At 34.5% G+C, this 23,824-nt stretch overlaps 1 protein-coding gene across 2 annotated transcripts in view; it reads right to left on the reverse strand.

Moving 5' to 3' along the window:
* The window catches only part of LOC143243852 (pikachurin-like), a 66,542-nt gene that overhangs the window by 19,032 nt on the left and 23,686 nt on the right, over positions 1–23,824 (reverse strand). Inside the window, exons 2-8 of one of the 2 annotated variants that reach the window (XM_076487579.1) lie at positions 18,467–18,583; positions 13,550–13,996; positions 10,786–10,987; positions 7,204–7,348; positions 4,718–4,907; positions 3,318–3,443; positions 1,472–1,709 (exon numbers count right to left, since the gene is read on the reverse strand). In XM_076487579.1, the coding sequence (XP_076343694.1) occupies positions 1,472–1,709; positions 3,318–3,443; positions 4,718–4,907; positions 7,204–7,348; positions 10,786–10,987; positions 13,550–13,996; positions 18,467–18,583 (1,465 nt within the window). The remainder of the gene's footprint in view (positions 1–1,471; positions 1,710–3,317; positions 3,444–4,717; positions 4,908–7,203; positions 7,349–10,785; positions 10,988–13,549; positions 13,997–18,466; positions 18,584–23,824) is intronic. The other variant, XM_076487580.1, reaches the window with a different exon arrangement.

Here is a 23,824-nt window from a genome sequence, read left to right on the forward strand (position 1 = left end):
TATACGTTTTGTATTCAACAGAATAGAAATAATAGTTGTATCCCTTTTCTATTCTGTAGGAAGGAACTTTAGACAATAGAAATAATCGTTGAATACGTTTTGTATTCCGTAGAAAGGAACTTTAAATAACAGAAATAATAGTTGTACACATTTTGTAATCCGTAGGAAGAAACTTTAGATAATAGAAATGATAGTTGAATACGTTTTGTATTTTTTAGGAAAGAACTTTACATTATAGAAATAATAGTCGTATACGTTTTCTCTTCTGTAGGAAGAAATTTAAATAACAGGAATAAGAGTTGTATACGTTTTGTATTTTGTAGGATGGAACTTAAGATAATAAAAATAACAGTTGTATACGTTTTGTATCTTCAGGAGGAATTTTAGATGACAGAAATAATAGTTGTATATGTTTTCTATTTTGTAGGAATGAAATTTACATAATAGAAATAACAGTTGTATACGTTTTGTATCCTTCAGGAGGAATTTTAGATGATAGAAATAATAGTTGTATACGTTTTGTATTTTGAAGGAAGTACATTAGATAATGGAAATAATAGTTGTATATGTAAGAAGGAACTTCAGATAATAGAAATAATAGTTGTATACGTTTTCTATTTTGTAGGAAGGAACTTTAGATAATCGAAATAATAGTTGTATATGTTTTGTATTCTGTAGGAGAGAACTTTAGATAATAGAAATAATAGTTGTGTATGTTTTGTATTCTGTAGGAGAGAACTTTAGATAATAGAAATAATATTTGTATGCAATTTGTATTTTGTAGGAAGGAACTTTAGATAATAGAAGTAATAGCTTTATACGTTTTGCATTTTATAGGAAAAATTTTACATAATAGAAATAATAGTTGTATAAGTTTAGATAATATAAATAATAGTTGTATACATTTTGTATTCTGCAGGAAGGAACTTTGTTTAACATAGAATTTCTAATCATGCACCTGGTGTTGTCACTGAGTTATTCTCTGAATTACAAGAAACACTTTACAAAGAAATAACTAAACATGACGTGTTGTATAATGTTTTTCATGTTTAAAATATTTCTTTTTCATTGATACAAACTTTCGAATAACATTTTTCGTACTTTTTGCACTTAATTGTATAGTATGTTTCTAGTAGTCAAACATTTTTTCCAAAGTCTCCAATTAATTTATTAAATTGGATTATTTTTGGTGTAATATTTAGTTAGACCCGTAGAGAAATTAGTTTCCTAACATTTTATTTTAGATAAGTTGTTCCAAGAAACTGAATTATTCAAAAACCGTAATTTAAGATATAGTCGTTTTCATATTCAAGTTCCTGTTTGTCTCTCAATATTAAAAAAAATTAATTTTATAGAAATCTAACTGTGGTCCATTTTAGGTTTCACGTACTTAGTTTTTAAAACAGTGTTCTAAGATTAGGACTCGCTGAGTTTTGATTTTGTCTTGAGAAATATTGGAACTGAAGTTTACCTGATCACAGCTGGACCAGTTCCAAGATCAAACCGGAATTCAACAAACCCATGGACCAAGCTAATGGATACGAAATCTCCAGTTCCGTCCATCTGATTACCATTGTAGAAGAGAACGCCGTCAGGTTTCTCTGGTTTGAAGACTAAAAGAAGTTCGATAAACGTTAGAGCCGAGCTGTCGAGGCTCGAGTACTGAAGATAGGAGGATCCGTTGAATGAAGGAACTACAAGTTCCACAGCTGGTGTAGAAAACAGAAAAAGGGAAGCTTTAATATCCACTGAAGGAAGATACAACACATGTACGTGACTAGTAACCAAATCTTCCAGTATAAATAACCTGTTTACGAAGCAAGGTTGTGATGGTTATGTATAATATGTCGTGCAGCTGATGCTTTAACCCTATTGTATGAAGAAATAGGCCTAACGGGAAACATGCTAGTGTTGAGATGTGCCGAGAAATGTCAAATAAGGAATGTTTATTTATATGGTTTCAGAGCGAAACTATACAGTTATTACCTGTCCGTTCGCACCGTAAAGACAAAACACCGAATTTTAGCGTTGTAAGTCCCCACTCTTGATACTAAGTCCTGGGGGAAAACGGAGGAAGGTAAAACTATAACTAGGCATAGAAATCTTTAACATAGGATTATCTGGTTTATTACGTATCATATTTTGAAGGCCCAGCATGGCCAGGAGGTTAAGGCACTCGACTCGTAATCCGAGGGTCGTGGATTCGAATTCCCATCACATCAAATATACTCGCCCTTTCAGCCGTGGGGGCGTTATAAAGTGAAGGTCAGTCCCACTATTCGTTGGTAAAAAGAGTAGCCCAAGAGTAGGCGGTGGGTAGTGATGACCAGCTGCCTTCCCTTTAGTCTTACACTACTAAATTAGCAGCTAGCGCAGATAGCCCTCGTGTAGCTTTGCGCGAAACTAAAAACAAACAATCAAACAGAATTTATTAAAAATCAAATAATGTAATAACACATAAGGTACTACCAACAGCGTATTGTCAGAAAAGCCTCGAACAAAGCATCTGCGTGACCGCTATTATATTGATTGTTATGATAGAAAAGCAAGTCGAATTCAAAACAAACCAAACCATATTTTGTACTTTCCATTACGTTTGTGTACAGATGACCAAATAATATACACGACCAAAACCTCCAGGACCTATAACCTGTACTTCCATCTCTTATCTAACATTTCATACCAAATACTAGTACATATATTTAACATTATTTTAAGGCTGTTATCTGTCATCAGCAACTCTTTCTTTATATTCAAGTATCTAATATATTTTGATTTATACAATAAATTTGGGATTGTTCGTTTCATATTTTTGTGCATGGCTATCTACCATAGCAGTCCTAATAATGAACTCACAAGCTAAAGGAAGGGTGATCAGATAGTTGACAGCACTTCCCGCCACCTTCTGGGGCCTTTCTTCTCTGCACAAATAGTGGGATTTGGCTGTCTCTCTTAAAACCACAACGTGCAGGCGTGTTTATTGTGGCGATGGGTTGCGAACCAGGAATGTTTAATTTCACAGATCGAGCAAGCTAAATTCTGAGCCACGCCAGTACTAGGGTTTTAGTTTACTAACATACTTCACAGAAAATGGTTTAGAATAAACTCAAATGCAGTTCATTAGATTTCACTTCACGAAACACGGCGACTAAAAACTCTATTAAGTTTCATTTCACGAAACACGGTAACTTAAACACGGTTTATTAGGTTTCATCTCATGATAATATATTTATTAATATTATAAAGTAAACAATGACTTATCATATAATGTAAATATTTTAAATTATATAGAGTTTCACTGATCTTCTACTACCAACCACGTTCACAGAGGTCTCCACTGTAACCAAGGGGACACACACATATCGGATTATTAGGCCATGCTGCCACACATTGTCCACCATTAAGGCACGTCACCTTTCTACACTTGTCGGCGCTACATTCCCCTAATGTGAATAAAACACGTTATATGGACTTAGGAGTGTTCTAAACACATGAGCTACAATATTATAAACACTGAAATACTAACACATCTTATTTACGAGTGTTCTAAGCACATGAACTACAATACTATAAACATTGGAATACTAACACATCTTAGGTGGATTTAGGAGTGTTCTAAGCACATTGACTACAATGCTATAAACATTAAAATACTAACACATCTTAGGTAAATACAGAAGTGTTGTGAACATCCAAAAATGTATTATTTAACACATAATTAATAATAACTGTATTTTTGTGAAGGTTATTAGAGAGCTTGCTTTGTGAGTTTAGTTTCTACTATACAACCTCCATGACTTTACCGGAACAAAGAATCAATGCCTTCTCTTCATTGTATAAACCTTGACAAACAAAGAGAACCCTCGCGTGTTGGATAGTTTGTTGGAAGGTGTGGTGTTAAAGTGACTGTTTCCTTTGTTATGTAAAACTCCTTGCTATCTGAAGACGTATTAGAATTTTGTGCAGGTTTACATGCGCTTCGTTGTCTCTAATTTAAAAGTAATAGACTAGAGGGAAGGCAACTAGTCCAAAGCACCCGTCGTCACTTCTTTATGTAATTTTTGTAGCGTTTAGAAGACACCGTAACACTAATAATAAACGACAAGTTGTTCACAAAGTGACTAAAACACATTTTTACTGTCAATTTCAGTTTATGTTTTGGTGAACTCTTCTGAAGAAACAATAAAGCGAAACGTTGAGCATCCAATAAAATAAAAACGTTTCGGGGTTACAAGGTCGTTTATTTCTAGTATTGATCGCCCATTCTTGTCTACTCTTCTTTCATCGAACAGTTGGATCTGACTGTTACTCTCAGAACCCTCTTACGGCTCCCATGTATCGAGTGCGGAATAAATCATATACATTCCGGGATAACTTACGACTAGGCCTCGTTTTTGACTTGTTCCTTACTTCAGATTAAGTGTTTCTGATAGTTAGGTTCTGAATTATACATTTTTTTCTATAGTTTCGCAAAGATAAATAATATATCCAGGTTGAACTTGAACTAATAAATATAGGACAGATATTTGACTAATTATACAAACACTAACAAGCCCTTCATTTATAATTTTTAAAATAGCTCATATTTTCTTTCATTTTTTATATTTTAAGATTTTTGTCAGTTTAAATTATGTCAAAAGTCAAAATAATTGAAAATGATACCATAACGTAGTTTAAAGCAGTTACTAAACCATTAAATAACTGAAACATTCCTTACCTACATCAACGCCTTCTAAAGCATCACCCCTATTGCCATAACGAAAGTCATATTTTCTAGTGTTGATCTCTAGGTGGCGCACACAGCCAACAAATCCCTGTTGGCACCCTGTTCTTCCTTGTACTAAACTTATATTTGGCGAGCCTCCCAAATAGAGATTCTGGCGAAACGTTATACGAGAAAACAACCCCTGCAGAGACAAAACACAGACAAATGTGTCTACTGTTTTCACGATAAGCGTATTTTATCCCCCTCAACACACAACCGATGAAAAATACTTTTGTATCATCAATCGTTTTCATTGTAAACCAAGACTTCCAGACATACAAATATAAATATTGAATTTCGGTTTCTTATTTTTCAGTTTAATTATTCAAAACACAGGAATGAAACTGAAAACAGTGAATAAATAGACAATGACTGAAATGATAAAGTAATAGAGGAATCAAAGTTTTAATAAGTTTATAATACACCTGAAGAAAATAAGATATATTGGTAACTCAATAACACACCTGAAGAAAATAAGATATATTGATAACTTAATAACACACCTGAAGAAAATAAGATATATTGATAACTTAATAACACACCTGAAGAAAATAAGATATATTCATAACTTAATAACACACCTAAAGAAAATAAGATATATTCATAACTTAATAACACACCTGAAGAAAATAAGATATATTGATAACTTAATAACACACCTGAAGAAAATAAGATATATTGATAACTTAATAACACACCTGAAGAAAATAAGATATATTCATAACTTAATAACACACCTGAAGAAAATAAGATATATTCATAACTTAATAACACACCTGAAGAAAATAAGATATATTCATAACTTAATAACACTCCTGAAGAAAATAAAATATATTCATAACTCAATAACACACCTGAAGAAAATAAGATATATTGATAACTTAATAATACACCTGAAGAAAATAAGATATATTGATAACTTAATAATACACCTGAAGAAAATAAGATATATTGATAACTTAATAATACACCTGGAGAAAATAAGATATATTGATAACTTAATAATACACCTGGAGAAAATAAGATATATTGATAACTTAATAATACACCTGAAGAAAATAAGATATATTGATAACTTAATAATACACCTGGAGAAAATAAGATATATTGATAACTTAATAATACACCTGGAGAAAATAAGATATATTGATAACTTAATAATACACCTGGAGAAAATAAGATATATTGATAACTTAATAATACACCTGGAGAAAATAAGATATATTGATAACTTAATAATACACCTGAAGAAAATAAGATATATTGATAACTTAATAATACACCTGGAGAAAATAAGCTATATTGATAGCTTAATAATACACCTGGAGAAAATAAGATATATTGATAACTTAATAACACACCTGAAGAAAATAAGATATATTGATAACTTAATAACACACCTGAAGAAAATAAGATATATTGATAACTTAATAACACACCTGAAGAAAATAAGATATATTCATAACTTAATAACACACCTGAAGAAAATATGATATACTCATAACTTAATAATACACCTGAAGAAAATAAGATATATTGATAACTTAATAATACACCTGAAGCAAATAAGATATATTGATAACTTAATAACACACCTGAAGAAAATAAGATATATTGATAACTTAATAACACACCTGAAGAAAATAAGATATATTGATAACTTAATAATACACCTGAAGAAAATAAGATATATTGATAACTTAATAATACACCTGGATTACAATAAGATAAATACTCATAATATATATATAAATAAATGATATACCAGCAAATGACGAGTAATGTTTAAACTTTATTATAACAATGTAAGTTTAACAACAATCAGACATTTCAGTGTAGTAACAATGAACACACACTTTATCTCAAAATTTTAAAATCATAATAAAACTTTTCCGTAAACAACATTTACCGTCTACCAACAAACAAAGATTTTGAGGTGCTTCTACTCTTAACACCCTATATCTCGTTGAGAACATAATGGTGATTTGAGAAACAATCCAGCTACTTCCTACTTTGACCTTAAATCCCTTTAGAATATTTATTGTTATCTAAAGTGTCAACCTGCTGAAATTGTTTGAGATTGACTCAGTAGGCTGGGAATAATTAACCAACATGAGATAGGTTAAAGTTCAATTTTAACCCCCTCATACCATTCCCCACAGTTCATAGTGTTTATATATATATATACATTTAGATTGAAATTGATTCAACAGGACTAGGGTATAAACAATCACACATTTCGTCTTTATAACAAACCTTCAATACATGACTTCCTTTTTAAAGCTTAAATGTACTCCTTAAAATCAGTAAAAAGCTGGACCTTTCGAAAGTGCTCGGGTTATAGGGTGTCTATTTCATTCCTTAAAAATTAGTAATATACTTTTAAAATATTCTAATCTACCTTCTATTAATATCAGAGTTCACAGAGAGACTCTCACCTTGGACCGCCCATGCACCTGTTTTCCTTTGTTAAGCTGCAGCCAAGCGTCCCACCGGTCTCTGTAGACGGTAACATAATTCCACGAATCAAGAAGGACCACAGATTGGCTTTGTAGAACTCCCATTCCCATTCCACAGTCAAATCTGTCAGACCAAATCACCTTTCTATCAGTGATGGTCCTAAGTTATGTTAGAAAACTAAAGACTGTACTAAATAATTGTAAACTACTGTTTAAAAGAATTCCTTGGAAAGATACAAACATTACCTTTTTTGTAGGCTTGAACTACTTAAAATAAGAGTACTTTCCAGGTGTGGGGGCGTTATAAAGTAAAGGTCATTCCCATTATTCGTTGGTAAAAGAGTAGCCCAAGAGTTGGCGGTGGGTGGTGATAACTAGCTGCCTTCCCTTTAGTCTTACATTGCTAAATTAGGGACGGCTAGCACAGATAGCCCTCGTGTAGCTTTGCGCGAAATTAAAAAAAGCAAAGAAAGAGTGCTTTCTCGTTTCGATTTGCGCAACATCTGGTTATGTTGTTGGCCACTAAATTATCTTAACACTTTCCAGAGTATCACAACCATTCCCATTTCTCCGAGAGAAGTACAATAATTAAAAGAGGTTTTTATACTTGCTTATATCCATATTACATCCCAAAGAAGAATGTTTAATCTACGACTGTTTTATATTTGGCCCATTATCAATATTGTACTCTCTCTCGTGAGGTTATACGTCAAAATGTATACTTTTCGCATTAATTCTTAAATAAAAATGTTTAATTACTCAAGCACAAAATATGAATCCTAATTCCGGAAAACTTTTAAAGAAATTCAGCTTATTCAGGATACGAAGTCTTGTTTACTATAAAAGGTAAAAACCTAGGTTAGGGTTCTACAAAAACTAAATTATTTGAAAGTTAATTAAACACATAATTTCTTTATAAGTTACCCACGAGAATATCACTTCACTACTGTACACAGTACCATACAAACATAAAGTTTAAGGTAACTGATAAATCAGACTCCACAGATAAATACTAACTTGATTATCACTGATAAATCAGTATTATCAGTGTGTGTATATACATATATATATATATATATATATTATCTTAGTTAAAAATTGTCTGAGACCAATTTTTAATCCTCTACATATACTGCTGGCCAAAATCTTAAGGCCACTAAACATAAAGAAAAAATATGCATTTTGCATTGTTAGACTCAACCACTTATTTAAGTAGAGCTTCGAAAGATGAAAATAAAGAAGGGAAAATAAAAATAAACTTTCTTAGCATTTAATACGGAAAATGTAAACACTATGAAATTAGCCCAAATACTAGCTGGTCAAAAGTTTAAGACCACACTGAAACGAAGCATTAATCGGTAAACACGTAACGAAATTTAATCATCTGTGTTCAAGCATTAGTGTTGTCAACATCTCCCACTGATATCTCCTGTGTTACATTGGGTAAAAACATGGCAAAGACTAAAAAAGTTGACAGAGTTTGAAAGTGGCAGAATTGTCAAGCTGCAAAAGCAAGATCTCTCTCAACGTGCCATCACTGGTAAGAATGGGCGTAGTAACACTGCTGTTGCAAATTTCTTAAAAGACCCTGAGGGATACGGAACGAGAATTTCAAGTGGTCGGTCCAAGAAAATTTCGCCGGCGTTGAGCAGGAGGATTCGGCAAGACAGCAGCCGATCGTCGAACCAGATTAAAGCCCGTACGGACGCAGAATGCAGCTCAAAAACAATAAGACAGCATCTACGAGAGAATGGCTTTAAAAGCCGTAAACGTCTTCAAAGGCCACGCGTCCTTCCACACCATGAAACAGCTCGGTTAAACTTTGCTGAGAAGTACCAAACATGGGACGTAGAAAAGTGGACTAAAGTTTTGTTCTCTGATGAGAAACAAAATTTAACCTGGATGGTCCAGATGGCTTCCAACGTTACTAGCACGACAAGGGTACTCCACCGGAGACATTTTCTACACGACACAGTGGAGGAAGTTCCATCATGATCTGGGGTGCTTTCTTGTTCCATGAAACAATGGAGCTTCATGTTATACAGGGGCGTGAAACAGCAGCTGGCAACACTGGCATGTTGGAGAGAGCGCATCCTTATTGACTGAAGGCCCTTGCTTGTGTGGAAATGACTGGATCTTTCAGCAGAACAACGTTGCAATCCACAATGCCCGCAGGACAAAGGACCTTTTCATGACGAATAACGTGATTCTTTTGGGCCATCCAGCGTGTTCGCCCGAACTGAATCCCATTGAAAATATTTGGGGGTGAATGGCAAGGGAAGTTTATAGAAATGGACGTCAATTCCAAACAGTGCATGATCTTCGTGAAGCCATCTTCACTACTTGGAATAACATTCCAGTTAGCCTTCTGCAAACGTTTATATTGACCATTCCAAAGCTAATGTTTGAAATTATTCGTAATGACGGCCGTGCAACTCACTACTGAGACCTCTCGTTGGGCATTTCCTACCCTGTTTAGGACTTCTTGTTGGTATGGTCTTAAACTTTTGACCAGCTAGTATTTTAGGCTAATTTCATAGTGTTCACATTTTCCCTATTAAATGCTAAAAAAGTTTTTTAATTTTCCCTTTTCTTATTTTCATCTTTCGAAGCTCTTGTCAAATAAATGGTTGAGTCTAACAACGCAAAATGCATATTTTTTCTTTATGTTCATTGATCTTAAGATTTTGGCCAGCAGTGTATTTACAGTTGTTTCTGTGCCCGCTCTTGTTTCTGTATGGTTTCTTTTTTTTCCATGTGACGTGTATTCTTGACTGTGTGCTGTGCGGGTCCCATCTGTTCTCGAAATTTGTAGATCGTTCGTGTACATAAGAATCAACAGTGTACTAGATGTGTATGTAATCTTAGTGATTGACAGTATTGTTGCGAGCTTTAATAAATGTTCTAGACCCTCGAGTGATTGATATATAAAAACCGACGAGCCCAGTAACAAGAGATTATTATTATTGGGCAGCTACAGTCAGTGTGTTATAGGCCTAGGAAGCTATTTGACCAAGAATGTTTATATATGTTGAACATTAGAAAGTGTTCAAATTCAGTGAATTAATTCGAACGTTATCATTTCTACGAGAACATTAAATATCTTCCTCGGTAAGAAGTAAACTTGTAACCGAATTGAGGCCTACCAGACAAGGTAGCTAAAGCGAATTGTGACAATATCAAGTCAGAATTAATTTGCTCGTCGTGAACCTGGATCCTCGATAAGAAATGGAGTTCTAGACCGGATATAAGACTCAGTATTGTCTGTGTGTTTGTAAAACTGTTGCATATAAAATATTACTTGTAATAACCATTGTTATATATTCTATTGTTTTTATGCTTGTATATTAAAATATATTTTTCTAGAAAAGAAAACTGAATTTATCAATCTTGTTGACAAATATCATAAGTTTGATACATATTAACATTTAATGAATTTCGAAAATCAAATTCAAATTTCCGGTTATTTGAAATAGTATTACGTAACGTATGCAACATGATAAATCATAGACTCGTCGGAAAAAAATTATAATATATAATAATACGTGGTAATTAAGTTACCTGAATTCCACAAATCCTTTGTTTAGCGTCAGCGCAGCGAAATCCCCACGTAGGTCAGGATACTCGCCATTATACAGAATAATTCCATCGTAATGTTGAGGTCGAAATTCTATGGAAATCTGCATAGACTTGTGGGAATCACGTAGAGATGGAAGAACTAAGTAGGAAGATCCGATGAACTGAGGGAACTGCAGCTCCACGGCTGTTAAAAATGTTTGACGGTTAAGAAAGGCCCACTTGTCCGATATATATTGACTTAACACAGACAAAGTGACATCTGTCAGTAACAGGGCTGTAGTTTCAGACCAATAAATATTTCCACTATACAATAAGAGCTATCAAAGAATCAAGCTATCCTGTAACATCTGTCAGTGACTGGGCTGTAGTTTTAGGCTTACAAATATTTCCACTGTGCAATAACAACTATTAAAGAATCAATCCATCCTGTAACTCATAATAATTTTTCAGTAAGTTTTCACGATAAAGACTGTTTGAAACTTTTACTCGATGTTCAGTCTTGTGCTAATTATCAGTCGACAGCTAACACATGGTAAACAGAAACATCCATTTAGGAACATCCTCACCGACAGCGACATCTTTATTTACCAATGCATGTTATCAGTCGTGAAATAATACAATTCATCGGTGACAAGCAGATCCTATAATTTAAATTTCATTTAACAGTATTAATTTTTGGAACATCATATAGGTTTTTGTTCGATGCCCTCCTTAAATAAATTTACAAAGAAATTTCCTATTTCTAAATGTCTATATTTTAAATTACAAACATACTGTAATTGTTTCAGGACACTTTAATAGTTCAATTAAGATTTAGAAACATAGTTATACAACAAGCATGAAATTTAATAATTTTATTAATTTGTTGGTTTTAGAGTGAATCTGCTGTGAATCGGTTACCTGCTGTGTCCACGGCGGATAATTAAACCCCGGATTGTAATGTTGTGAGACTGTAAGTTACCGCTATCTCACCAGGGGACTATTTGTTTGTTTGTTTTGGGAATTTCGCACAAAGCTACTCGAGGACTATCTGTGCTAGCCGTCCCTAATTTAGCAGTGTAAGACTAGAGGGAAGGCAGCTAGTCATCACCACCCACCGCCAACTCTTGGGCTACTCTTTTACCAACGAATAGTGGGATTGACCGTCACATTATATAGCCCCACGGCTGGGAGGGCGAGCATGTTTAGCGCGACGCGGGCGCGAACTCGCGACCCTCGGATCACGAGTCGCACGCCTTACGCGCTTGGCCATGCCAGGCCAGAGGGGGGGGCTATTTTATCAAGATATTATTATTATGTTTGTTATATTTTAGGGCTATTCAAGGTTTGTTTTATTTGTTAAATGCAAAGCTACATAATAAGCTTGCTTTGTTCTGCCCAGCACGAGTATTGAAACATTCATTTTATCATCGTATGTCTGCAGAATACCGCTAAGCCAAGAAAAGGAAAGACAGTAAAATAGTATTTCAACCACACTATGTCCATCGTATCCATTGTCAACGAAGCGTTTATCCCGGAACACAGCAATCACGGAAACAATGCTTATATAAATTATTTGTTACAACAATTATTATGTTGTGAACAGCTTTTCTAAGTGAGAGAAACATGATTATAATTAATTATACTTATCTGAATAAAGAAGTTAGTGTGAAAAATATAAATGTGGGTTATTAATGCCTTATTACAACAACACTTCATTGTGCTTATGTTTCATCGACTAAAGAAAGGTGTTTACGTGAAAATTTATTTTTAAAATAAACTTTAGGACAGTTTATATACAAGTGTCCTGTTCTCGGCTTCTCTTTTCTTCCCAGATTTCATGTCTTTAGTTATACGATGTTCTCCTACTAAACAATTTTCTTTTATGTGCATTACTTTTCTGTTTTTAAAATGTTCTTTTGTCTTCATAATATTTTCTTGTATTCACAGTGTTCTCACGACCAGACAAGGACCACCGTTCTTGACAACAAGTAGAAATGTGAGAACCCTACCATCTGGAACAGCCTGTAACATGGCCAGATAAGGACCACCGTACTGACAACAAGTAGAAACGTGAGAACCCTACCATCTGGAACAGCCTGTAACATGACCAGATGAGGACTACCGTACTGACAAAAAGTAGAAATGCGAGAACCCTACCATCTGGAACAGCCTGTAACATGACCAGATAAGGACTACCGTACTGACAAAAAGTAGAAATGTGAGAACCCTACCATCTGAAACAGCCTGTAACATGACCAGATAAGGACCACCGTACTGACAACAAGTAGAAACGTGAGAACCCTACCATCTGGAACAGCCTGTAACATGACCAGATGAGGACTACCGTACTGACAAAAAGTAGAAATGCGAGAACCCTACCATCTGGAACAGCCTGTAACATGACCAGATGTGGACCACCGTACTGACAACAAGTAGAAATGTGAGAACCCTACCATCTGGAACAGCCTGTAACATGACCAGATGTGGACTACCGTACTGACAACAAGTAGAAATGTAAGAACTCTGCCATGTGATAGTTTCATATTCCTATCGTTAGGACGTTAATAAAATGATGTTTAACTTTCAGTACCCCTCCATCTTGTAAGTCCAGACTCCTGGTCATGTCACAAGACATATCATTTACAATGTTTTAAAAAGTATTTCACATTATAAAATCATTTTTAACGTCATGAACAAAAATAATCATTTAAAAATAAAGTCATTAAATAATTTCATAAACAAATTTTAAAAATTATACTTTTACCCTTTTCACAAAACATTCCACCTCTTCCTAAAGGGCAGCTACACTTAACGCCCCCTGTTGACTGATCAGGTATACAGGCACCACCTGATGTACACTCTAGCTGTTGACAAGTCTTGTAGTGAGGACTAGATGGCGTGGTGATGGTCACAGTGTTCATCGGTTCAACTAGATTACCATGTTTGGACTCTAGTAACTCTTTAGAGTCTGACCTGGTAGTATGATGACTTAAGTCTGTGTCTTGAACTCCATAATACTGCCCGCCAACTTCGGGACCATCGCCGAAGATTGACTCAAAGTGAATTTCAACACTGTCGAGCTTATGGCGTTCGTCACCTTCTGGAAGCCTCGACAACGACTTAGGAGTATAAAGTCTTATTTCTTGAATGTGGCTTGCATTAAGGGCATTAACTTTCCTTGCTTCTTCGCTCTGTCTGTCATCCAGAGATTCTGAAATCGGGAAAACATTGTGTATTTGTTTATTCTGAGCACTGGGATGTTAAAAAATAACACTTGAACATGACGAATAATCGGAACAATAAATAGATTGAACACACAGGATTTACAACTGTTTAACCCAGCTACGTCAATACTTTGAAACAGGCATCGACCATCTAGCTCTCTGAACAATCTACACTCTGACTGTCACATTTATTTACATCAAAACGCTAAACTTAAGGTCTGCCACACATCAAGACACTGACCTCAGAAGCTGTAGCACAAGATGGAAACTGTTGACGTTAACAGAAATGTTCAGAAATTACTCAGGAACAATGAAAACATGAAAATTAAAAATTCTAATTTATATTTATTCATCTCTTACCATTCTTAATTTTTGAAAAATTTCGTGGTAATTTGTTTTATTATTTTAAAAGATAAGTGTTGTAGGTTTTGTGACATAACATTTTAACTAAATTACATGGAATACAAGGACCTACTTTAACTACATTACATGCAATACAAAGATTTATTTACCACACCATACGATATATAAGGTGGTTCTGATGATGTATTTAATAATACAGTTTTGTTGTGTATTTGCATGTTTATTTGTACGACGTTTCTGACAAGCAGTGAAAAGTGTTTCACAGGGAGATGCTTACGTTAACGTCAAACACGAACATCTAAAATAAATATCGGTAAAGTACTATATCAGAAACCATCAAGTGCTGTATCAGAAACCGTCAAGTGCTGTATCAGAAACCGTCAAGTGCTGTATCAGAAATCGTCAAGTACTATATCAGAAACCGTCAAGTACTATATCAGAAACCGTCAACTGATGTATCAGAAACCGTCAAGTGATGTATCAGAAATAGTCAAGTGCTGTATCAGAAACCATCAAGTGCTGTATCAGAAACCGTCAAGTGCTGTATCAGAAACCATCAAGTGCTATATCAGAAACTGTCAAGTGTTGTATCAGAAACCGTCAAGTGATGTATCAGAAATAGTCAAGTGCTGTATCAGAAACCATCAAGTGCTATATCAGAAACTGTCAAGTGTTGTATCAGAAACCGTCAAGTGCTGTATCAGAAAGAGCTGAGCTCTATGTCGAAACAATTGTTTGAGATTGAATGCCTTGATTCCTTTACGGTGAGAATTATGTACAAGAAACAGATATAATTAATATTTCATCTTAATTATCGCCTTCTCTGCAAATCATCAAACGAGTTAAGTTCAAGTTCTGAGCTGTTCTTCACGTGTTTGCTACGAAACAGAAATCACACAACAACAAACAAGAAACTTCGTTAAAACTAAGCTTATAATACATATTAAACACAATCATTTAAGACATGTATTGTGAAATATATAAACTTACAGAACGTTTATGTTACTCTTTGATATTGTAATCCCAATAATATATCACCAGAACAGGCTAGATCAGTGGTTCTTAACGTTGTTGGAAGTACTGAACCCCGGGAGTTTTGTACTTGCATTCACTGAACCCTTCGTAATTGGAAAAATAAAATATGATTTTTTTCAAATTCAAAATATAATTAGATAATTTATTAGTGCACAAAATGAACCATGCATCAGTTGCACACAATATCACTGTGTTCAAAGAACAAAACATGAATTTCACACAAAAACAAAAACAGAACTCAATGAATATTTACTTCAAATCAATGTGACTTTTGCTGTTGCCTTTCAGAGACAAGTTCAGAAATGCGAGGCTTCACCTTAGCAAGTGCCACTCTCATATCATTTTCACAACAAAGTCTGTTCCTTTTCTTCGTTTTTATGTCTACCATCTTCGAAAAGGAATGCTCGCAAAGATACGTTGTAACAAACGGCATGAGTATCTCAAGGGCTTTCTTAGCAATAAGAGGGTACGCTACGATTTGGTGACACGAAAACGTTGAGAGCGTTGTTGTTCTGAAAAGTTGCTGTTAAACCTGGCTCTGTTGAAGTTCAATGATTTCGTCGAGGTATTCATCATTGACATCTGCTGTCGCAACACTAAACGTGAACGACTGTCTCACCCATGCTAGATATGACTATCTGGTGGGAAAGTATCCGTCGAGAGACTTTGCAAGCTCATCTAAGTGCATGGCAATTGCTTGCTTCAGTTCCTTGGGTACAGAAATGTCTTCGATTTCAGACACATCTTCGATCTTACTTACATAGTCGTCCAGCAGGGGAAAGTTTGCGAAGTTATCATTCTCTGTTCATCGTTTCCATAACGGTAGCTTTTTTTTTTTAAAAGCCTTCATATTTTCTTCCGCTTCGATGATGTTGACTCCACCGACCTGCATCTGTTGATTGAGATGATTGAGAGCATTGAAGATATCGGCCATGTACGTCAAAATGAGAATGAACTCAGATTTTTCGAGGCAATTTGCATGACACTGTTGGTGCTCTTGCAAAAACGGGGCTAATTCCACACGCATGGCAAAAACACGATTCAGCACTTTTCCCCGGAATAACCACCGAACGTTAGAATGGTACAGAAGTACCTCGAATTCAGAGCCCATTTCATTACACAGCTCTTTGAAGATGCGGTGCTTCAGGGCACTATTTCACACAAAGTTCACACATTCCACTACAATTTTTAATACTTCTGCCAGTTTTGAAGGTAAGGTTTTTTGTTACCAACGCATGCCTGTGCAGAACATAGTACGTTACAATAATGTGTGGTGCATCGGCTTTCACCAGCGCACCAAAACCAGAGTTTCGTCCCAGCATGACTGGAGCTCCGTCCGAACAAACTGCAGAAACTATATCCCACGAAAGATCGTTGTCTCTGAAGAAGTCATCCACAAGTTTCTTCATGTCAGCTGCCTTAGTTGTTGTTGTAAGAGGCTTACAAAATAAAAAAAATCATCTTTTATCTCGTCGTTCTTCACATAGTGCACGAATACAACAAGCTGGCTTAGATTGGAAACGTCGGTCGTCTCGTGGGTTGAAGGCTGAATTTTACTGGGCTTGAAATCAAATCTGCAACTACTTGAGCCAAGATGTCATCGCTCATGTCATCTATTCTGCTGCTGATGGTGTCATTTTAAAGAGAAATTTGGGATAACTTAATTTTAGCAGCTTTTCCCAGCATGATATTCGCCATCTTCAACGCAGATGGTTTTACGAGTGCTTCACCAATGGTTTGTGGTTTGCCCTGCTTTGTGATCAAGTACACAACTTCGTACGATGCTGTGAGGATCGGTTTGTCGATGGGTACAAAGCCGAAAACAGGCAAAGTAGCCTTTTCATTGAACCTGGTTCTCTTTACCTTGAATTCGGCAAGCGTTGTGTTCTTGTATTTCCCATCTCCATTCAGCTTTAGGGAGTGTTCTCTTAGTTTTGCCGGTGCTAGACTAGAATTGCTCAACTTGACATTGCAAATCATGCATTGAGGACGATGACTCCCATCATGTTCCGTAAAACGTGAATCCATATTGTACGTATTCGTCCGACCACTTTCTGTTTTTGCTCGACATAGTTAGTATGAAAGGACTGAAAGATTAGGAAAAAATCACAAATGACGCACGATTACTACAATTACAAGTCGACTGCTAAGCGCACGAAGTTCCCTGCAGCACAGATATTAAGGGCAAGTGATGTGACGTGATCAGCCGCAGCCAATGATGGCCAAGTGGAACATGACGTCACGAATCATACAAGTGGGGTGAACGGAACGGATACACACACTGTGTGTGTGTCTTGACCTCCGCTGAACCCCTGGGGTTCGATTGAACCCAGGTTAAGAACCACTGGGCTAGATAATGAGACTTAGGTTAATCATAAATCCATATACTCAGTTAATAATAACCTGTAACCCTCTTAATAAACATATATATATATATATATATTGTCTAATACTTTTGATGAAATTAACATTAAACAAAGAATGAAAGGTAATATTTCTATAAATCCTTTCACTCATACACAACAATCGTTTAATTTTGTACATGCTGTCGTCCTTCCTTCTTATCGTTTCTTAATAACTTTGTTGTTTTCTATAATTCTTGTACAAACATAAACGAGAGGCGTATGAGTACAAAACAGAAGAAAGAGAGTTAAAAGTTAGAGTGTGTGTATACATACTGACATATAAGAATAGTTGTTATATACGTACTAACATGTAAAAATAGTTGTTAGGGAGTGTGTATACATACTGACATATAAAAATAGTTGTTATATACGTACTAACATGTAAAAATAGTTGTTAGGGAGTGTGTATACATACTGACATATAAAAATAGTTGTTATATACGTACTAACATGTAAAAATAGTTGTTAGGGAGTGTGTATACATACTGACATATAAAAATAGTTGTTATATACGTACTAACATGTAAAAATAGTTGTTAGGGAGTGTGTATACATACTGACATATAAAAATAGTTGTTATATACGTACTAACATGTAAAAATAGTTGTTAGGGAGTGTATATACATACTGACATGTAAAAATTGCTGTTCTTACCCATACAACTGTAACCATTTTTAGATAGTATGTACCCTTCCATACAGGAACATTCAAACGTTCCATCATGAAGGTCAAAGCACTTGTGGTGACAAGGGTTACCGTCAGCACAATTACCTGCAGATAAAACACAACGTAAGATTTTGGAATAAGAATTTAGTTAGGAATTTATTCACCAGGCAAAAACCAATAAACTGGTGTTGGTGGTAGCAATACATTTGTTGTTACATATATATGTAACTAGCACATTACTGTATCACTCGTGAGCTCAAATACAAGGAATTGCACGTTTATAACTTAAAAATTAAAGACACCATAATAAACCCTTTGTCACACAAGACAGTTTAAGCATACTCATTACATTATAAGGAGATTACATTCTGATCCAATATTTAACTACAGGAGGTATTATAACAAACAATGAGTTTTAACAAAAATCTAGATTATAATTTGATTTACTAAAGAAAATCATGTGACAGCAAAGATGAGCTAAATCAATTTAAATAGAAATCTGTAAATAAAATAATTCAGGTCACTGAGAAGACAAGAAGTCATGAAGACAGTTTTAAAATATCCTGAAGTTTGAGACTTCTAATTAGTTATTTTATAAAATAAAGAAAACTGGATGTCAAGAAATAAATTATATCAACGTATATGACACAAACAAATATTTACTATTCTTTAGTTTTATTTATTGTTTCAATTCTATAAACAAATATATCTATATATGTAAAAAATATATCTATATATGTAAAAAATATTTCTATATATTGCACAAATATATATATCTAACAAGTTTATTCATGTAAAAATGTATCTATATATCTAACAAATATATCTATTTCTGGATTTTAATGATACTACTGAAGTTATTAATGAATTAATATAAACTTCACAGCTTTTAAGTATAATTATTACCAGATGATGACTTTTACAGCTTATAAAATATTTTTATCACCAGATGATGACTTTTACAGCTTTTAAATATAATTATTGCCAGATGATGATTTTCACTGCTTTTAAATATAATTATAGCCAGATGATGACTTTCACAGCTTTTAAATATAATTATTACCAGATGATGACAGGATACTATACCTCAATATGTTGTAATTTTTAAAATCAGCACTTGCCTACTGTAAAAGTTGCTGGAATAGAATGTTCGAATTAATCATTACAGCTGTTTTTTTATTGTAAAACACAAAGCTCCACCTTAGAATATTTAGCTGATACGTGTTGTTGTTCTAAGCAAGAGGATCAAACTAGGAGTGTCAGCATTATAAGTAATCAAACTTATTTCTGAACCCAGGTAAGCAATCACAAGACACTGGCAATTAAAAGAAATGAAGGACAACATTATGTGCCAAACCCAAGAAACTGGTGACTAAAAGAAGTGAAGGACGACTTAATGTGTCAATCACAAGACACTAACGATTAAAAGAAGTGAAGGACGACTTAATGTGTCAATCACAATAAACTGGCGATTAAAAGAAGCGAAGGACGACTTCGCGTTAATCACAAGACACTGACGACTAAAAGAAGTGAAGGACGACTTTGTGTCAATCATGAGACACTGGCGATTAAAAGAAGAGAAGGACGACATTATGTCTGCAGAGAATGAAACTGGCACGAATCCAAAACTTGTCATTGATGTCAGATGTCATTAAGGGTCAAAACGTAACTAGTGTTTACCATTGACTATGAAATATCAAAACAGAAGTAGTGCTACAGTATGCATATTCAACCTCATTAACACATGCGTTTACGTTATCTTTTTAATTAACACAAAAAATAAAAAACTACAAAGGGAAGTTTTTAAAACACGTAATGAGAAAATCGATAGCTGAGACAAGATTTCACTGTTTCCTCATTCTTTGTCAAATCATGTGAGTTTTAACATTAAAGATCATTGTTTACTGTTTATTTTACAGTAAAAATTCAGGGTCACAGTAAAAAATAAGTTTCTTAGAAAATGTGAGACGAAGAGAAATATATTTGTCGTTAAAAATACAGAAATTAAGAAAGGTACTTGTTAGTATACATAGCTTATTATGAAAGGTACTTGTCAGTATATATAAGTTATTAAGAAACGTACTTTTCAGTTTATACAAATTATTATGAAAGGTACTTGTCAATATAACTAGCTTATTATGAAAGGTACTTATCAGTATAAGTAGCTTATCATGAAAGGTCCTTGTCACTATATTTAATTTATTAAGGAAGGTATTGGTCAGTCTATATGTAAGTTTTCAAGAAAGGAACTTGTCAGTATATATCACTTATTGATAATGGTACTTGTCGGTATATATAGCTTATTAAGAAATGTACTTCCCAGTATATATAAGTTATTGAGGAAGGTAGTTTGCAGTATAAATAGCTTATTATGAAAGGTGCTTGTCAGTATATACAGTACATATATTAAGAAAGGTATTTGTTAGTACATATGATGATTAGAGAGATGCTTCCACTACTTACAGTAAAAAAAAAACAAAAAAACGTATGTACTTAATAAATCGAGTTCCTTAAATGTAATCAAAAGTCTTTAGTTTCAGAACAAATGAAAGATGAAAAATGTCTTTCTATCAAGATTAAAACATTTTTCTAAACATCAAAATGGAAAAGTTCTATAGTCAAAGAGTCTTATACACACGTTTGTAACCCCAGTGACTCTGTAAGCGAAAGGTCAGGAGTTTAAACGCCAGTCCCTGAGTGTTTATTCTTATTTATTGGCTTTTTGTGTTACAAAATGTTTGTTAGAAAGTATCATCTAGACATCAAAATAACAAGGTGAAAACTTTTCTAAATATTAAAATACAATCTTTTACTCCAGCCAGTGTGTTACATGTAATTGTAAGATCTTAATTTCCTTGAACGTATTTTATGTTACGTACGGATGGACAGGGATTCCAACTAATTCACGTGCCGATAAACCATCCCATAAAATTCTTAAAAACCAACACACAAAGTATTGGTTACCGTTTATTACTTACCTGATCACGTAAGCGGGGCTAGCGCCTAGGTGGCTCGGACTATCGCTACAAGATTTCTCTAGCTTACTTAACTGGCTGTGGGTATATGCTTTTGATATTCTGATAAATATCTATAAATACACAAGTATAATATAAATGGTAAAAGTAATGCACGTCTTTAAATATATTTTCAACCCAGTTCAACCAAAGGATGGCGCTACATATCTGTGAATGAGCACGCGACAGGTTCTAAAGGTAAAGTAGAAAAAGTTATAGAGGTATAAAATGAAAAATAAACAAGCAAGAGCATTAAAAATGTTAATTTTAAAATGAAGTATATAAAAGAGAATTAAAACCACAATCACAAATTTATAAAAGGTAATCCCTACTTTGGTAGCTTTATACACTTGTCTGTGGGCCAAATCAAGGATTACGTTATAAATATCTTATTGTGATTTTATTTTTCATGTTATAACTGTCAGGGATATTGCTATAGTGAAAGTTTATTGGTGTTATGTCCATTTCTGGACATATAAAAACAAACAAAGAAAAAAGAAAATTTTAAAGGAAAGTAGGGACTGTTGGTTATTCACATAACTACTACAAGAATATTTAAACAAAATAAATGCTGCAGTAAAAAGTAAACAAACAATAAAAGTGATACAGTTACGACAGAAAGTGTTCGTACCCCTGCGTCCCGAGTGGTTTTTTGCTCATAACTTAAAAAGTATCACGAATAGGCTAATAGAAGTATAAAATCTTATAAATATCATACTAACACACATCTACATAATTTTTTTATGTAAATTAAACGACAAATAAACTGTTTATAAACAAATAACCATAAATAGAAGGAGCAGAAAGTGTTCGTACAGTTCAGAACGTGTAAAAAAGCTGACATTCCTGTAAAAATTTTGTTTAGTTTGGTGAATAAACTGCATTATACCATTCCAGAACTAGACACCGGGTTCATAATCATTGGAATTTAGCCAGCATAAAATGTACTTCCGGCAATTTAGTGCCGTCTCCGTCATTATCTGCTTTGCTTGGTCATCATAGCAAACAGAAAACAACTTTCCAGTTATTTAAAAAAACGATTTATTGTAAAATACAAGTCTCGTGTGTCTCTTTCCGGTATTGCTACACAACTTAATGTGCCGAAATCTACTGTTCAAAGCATAATTGCCAAGTTTAAGCGTACAGAATCAACTGCTAACCTCCCTCGTTCCGAACGCCCCACCAAAATTCCAGAGAGAACCAAGAGGAAGGTTCTCAGAGAAGTTAGTAGGAACCCTCATTTAACATGTAATGACATACAGAAACTGATAAGGGAAACTGAGGTTGAAATAAGCACCTCGACAGTTATGAACATGTTACGCTCTTCTGGGTTCAAAGCATGCCGTCCTCGCAGAACTTCATATTTAAAGCCTGTTTAGTTAGAACACGATTGAGGTATGCAAAAAAGCATGTAGATAAACCCTTTACCTATTGGAAGAGTATTCTTTGGTCAGACGAGACTAAAATCGAGCTTTTCGGCCACAATGATGTTCGCAATTTTTATCCGTAAGACGGGGGAACGAAATCTTCCAAAGAACACTGTCCCTACAGTTAAACACGGAGGTGGCTTGATCATGCTATGGGGTTCCTTCAGCTCTTCTGGTGTAAGCTGCCTTCACCGCGTCAACGGAATCATGAAAAAAGAAGAGTACGTTGATATATTAGGCACTTATATCAAGAATGATGCTCGGAATTTGCGGCTTTGGCGTCGTTGGATTTTCTAGCACGACAATGACCCTTAGCACACATCGAAATATGTGCAATCCTGGTTGCAGAGGAACCATATAAGCGTTCTGGAGTGGCCATCGCAGTCACCCGATCTCAACCCAATTGAAAACGTTTCGCATGAGTTGAAGACCAGTGTTCATCAGCTTCATCCGAAAAACTTGCAAAAGTTGGAGGCTTTCTGTAAAGAAGAATGGAAGAAAATACCAGTCGAGTACTGTCAAACGATCATGGAGGGCTATGAGGAGAGATTGCGCCAAGTAATTCACCTGAAAGGCTACACAACTGACCATTAAAGTAGACGCACGAACACTTTCTGCCCCTCCTATGTTTGGTTATTTGTTTATAAACAGTTTATTTGTCGTTCAATTTACATAAAAAATTATGTATATCTGTGTCAGTATAATATTTATAATACACTGTACTTTCATTATCCTAATCGCGATACTTTTTTAAGGTATGAGGAAAAAACTACTCACGACGCAGGGGTACCAACACTTTCTGTCGTAACTATAGTTAGATACATTTTAAAACTATGTCAAACTTATACTGTTTCATTTAACTATATGGATCACAATGCCAACCAAAGTCTGATTGAAAATCGTTT

The sequence above is a fragment of the Tachypleus tridentatus genome, chromosome 2 (assembly GCF_004210375.1).
Source record: "Tachypleus tridentatus isolate NWPU-2018 chromosome 2, ASM421037v1, whole genome shotgun sequence".
NCBI classification, from domain to species: Eukaryota; Metazoa; Arthropoda; class Merostomata; order Xiphosura; family Limulidae; genus Tachypleus; species Tachypleus tridentatus.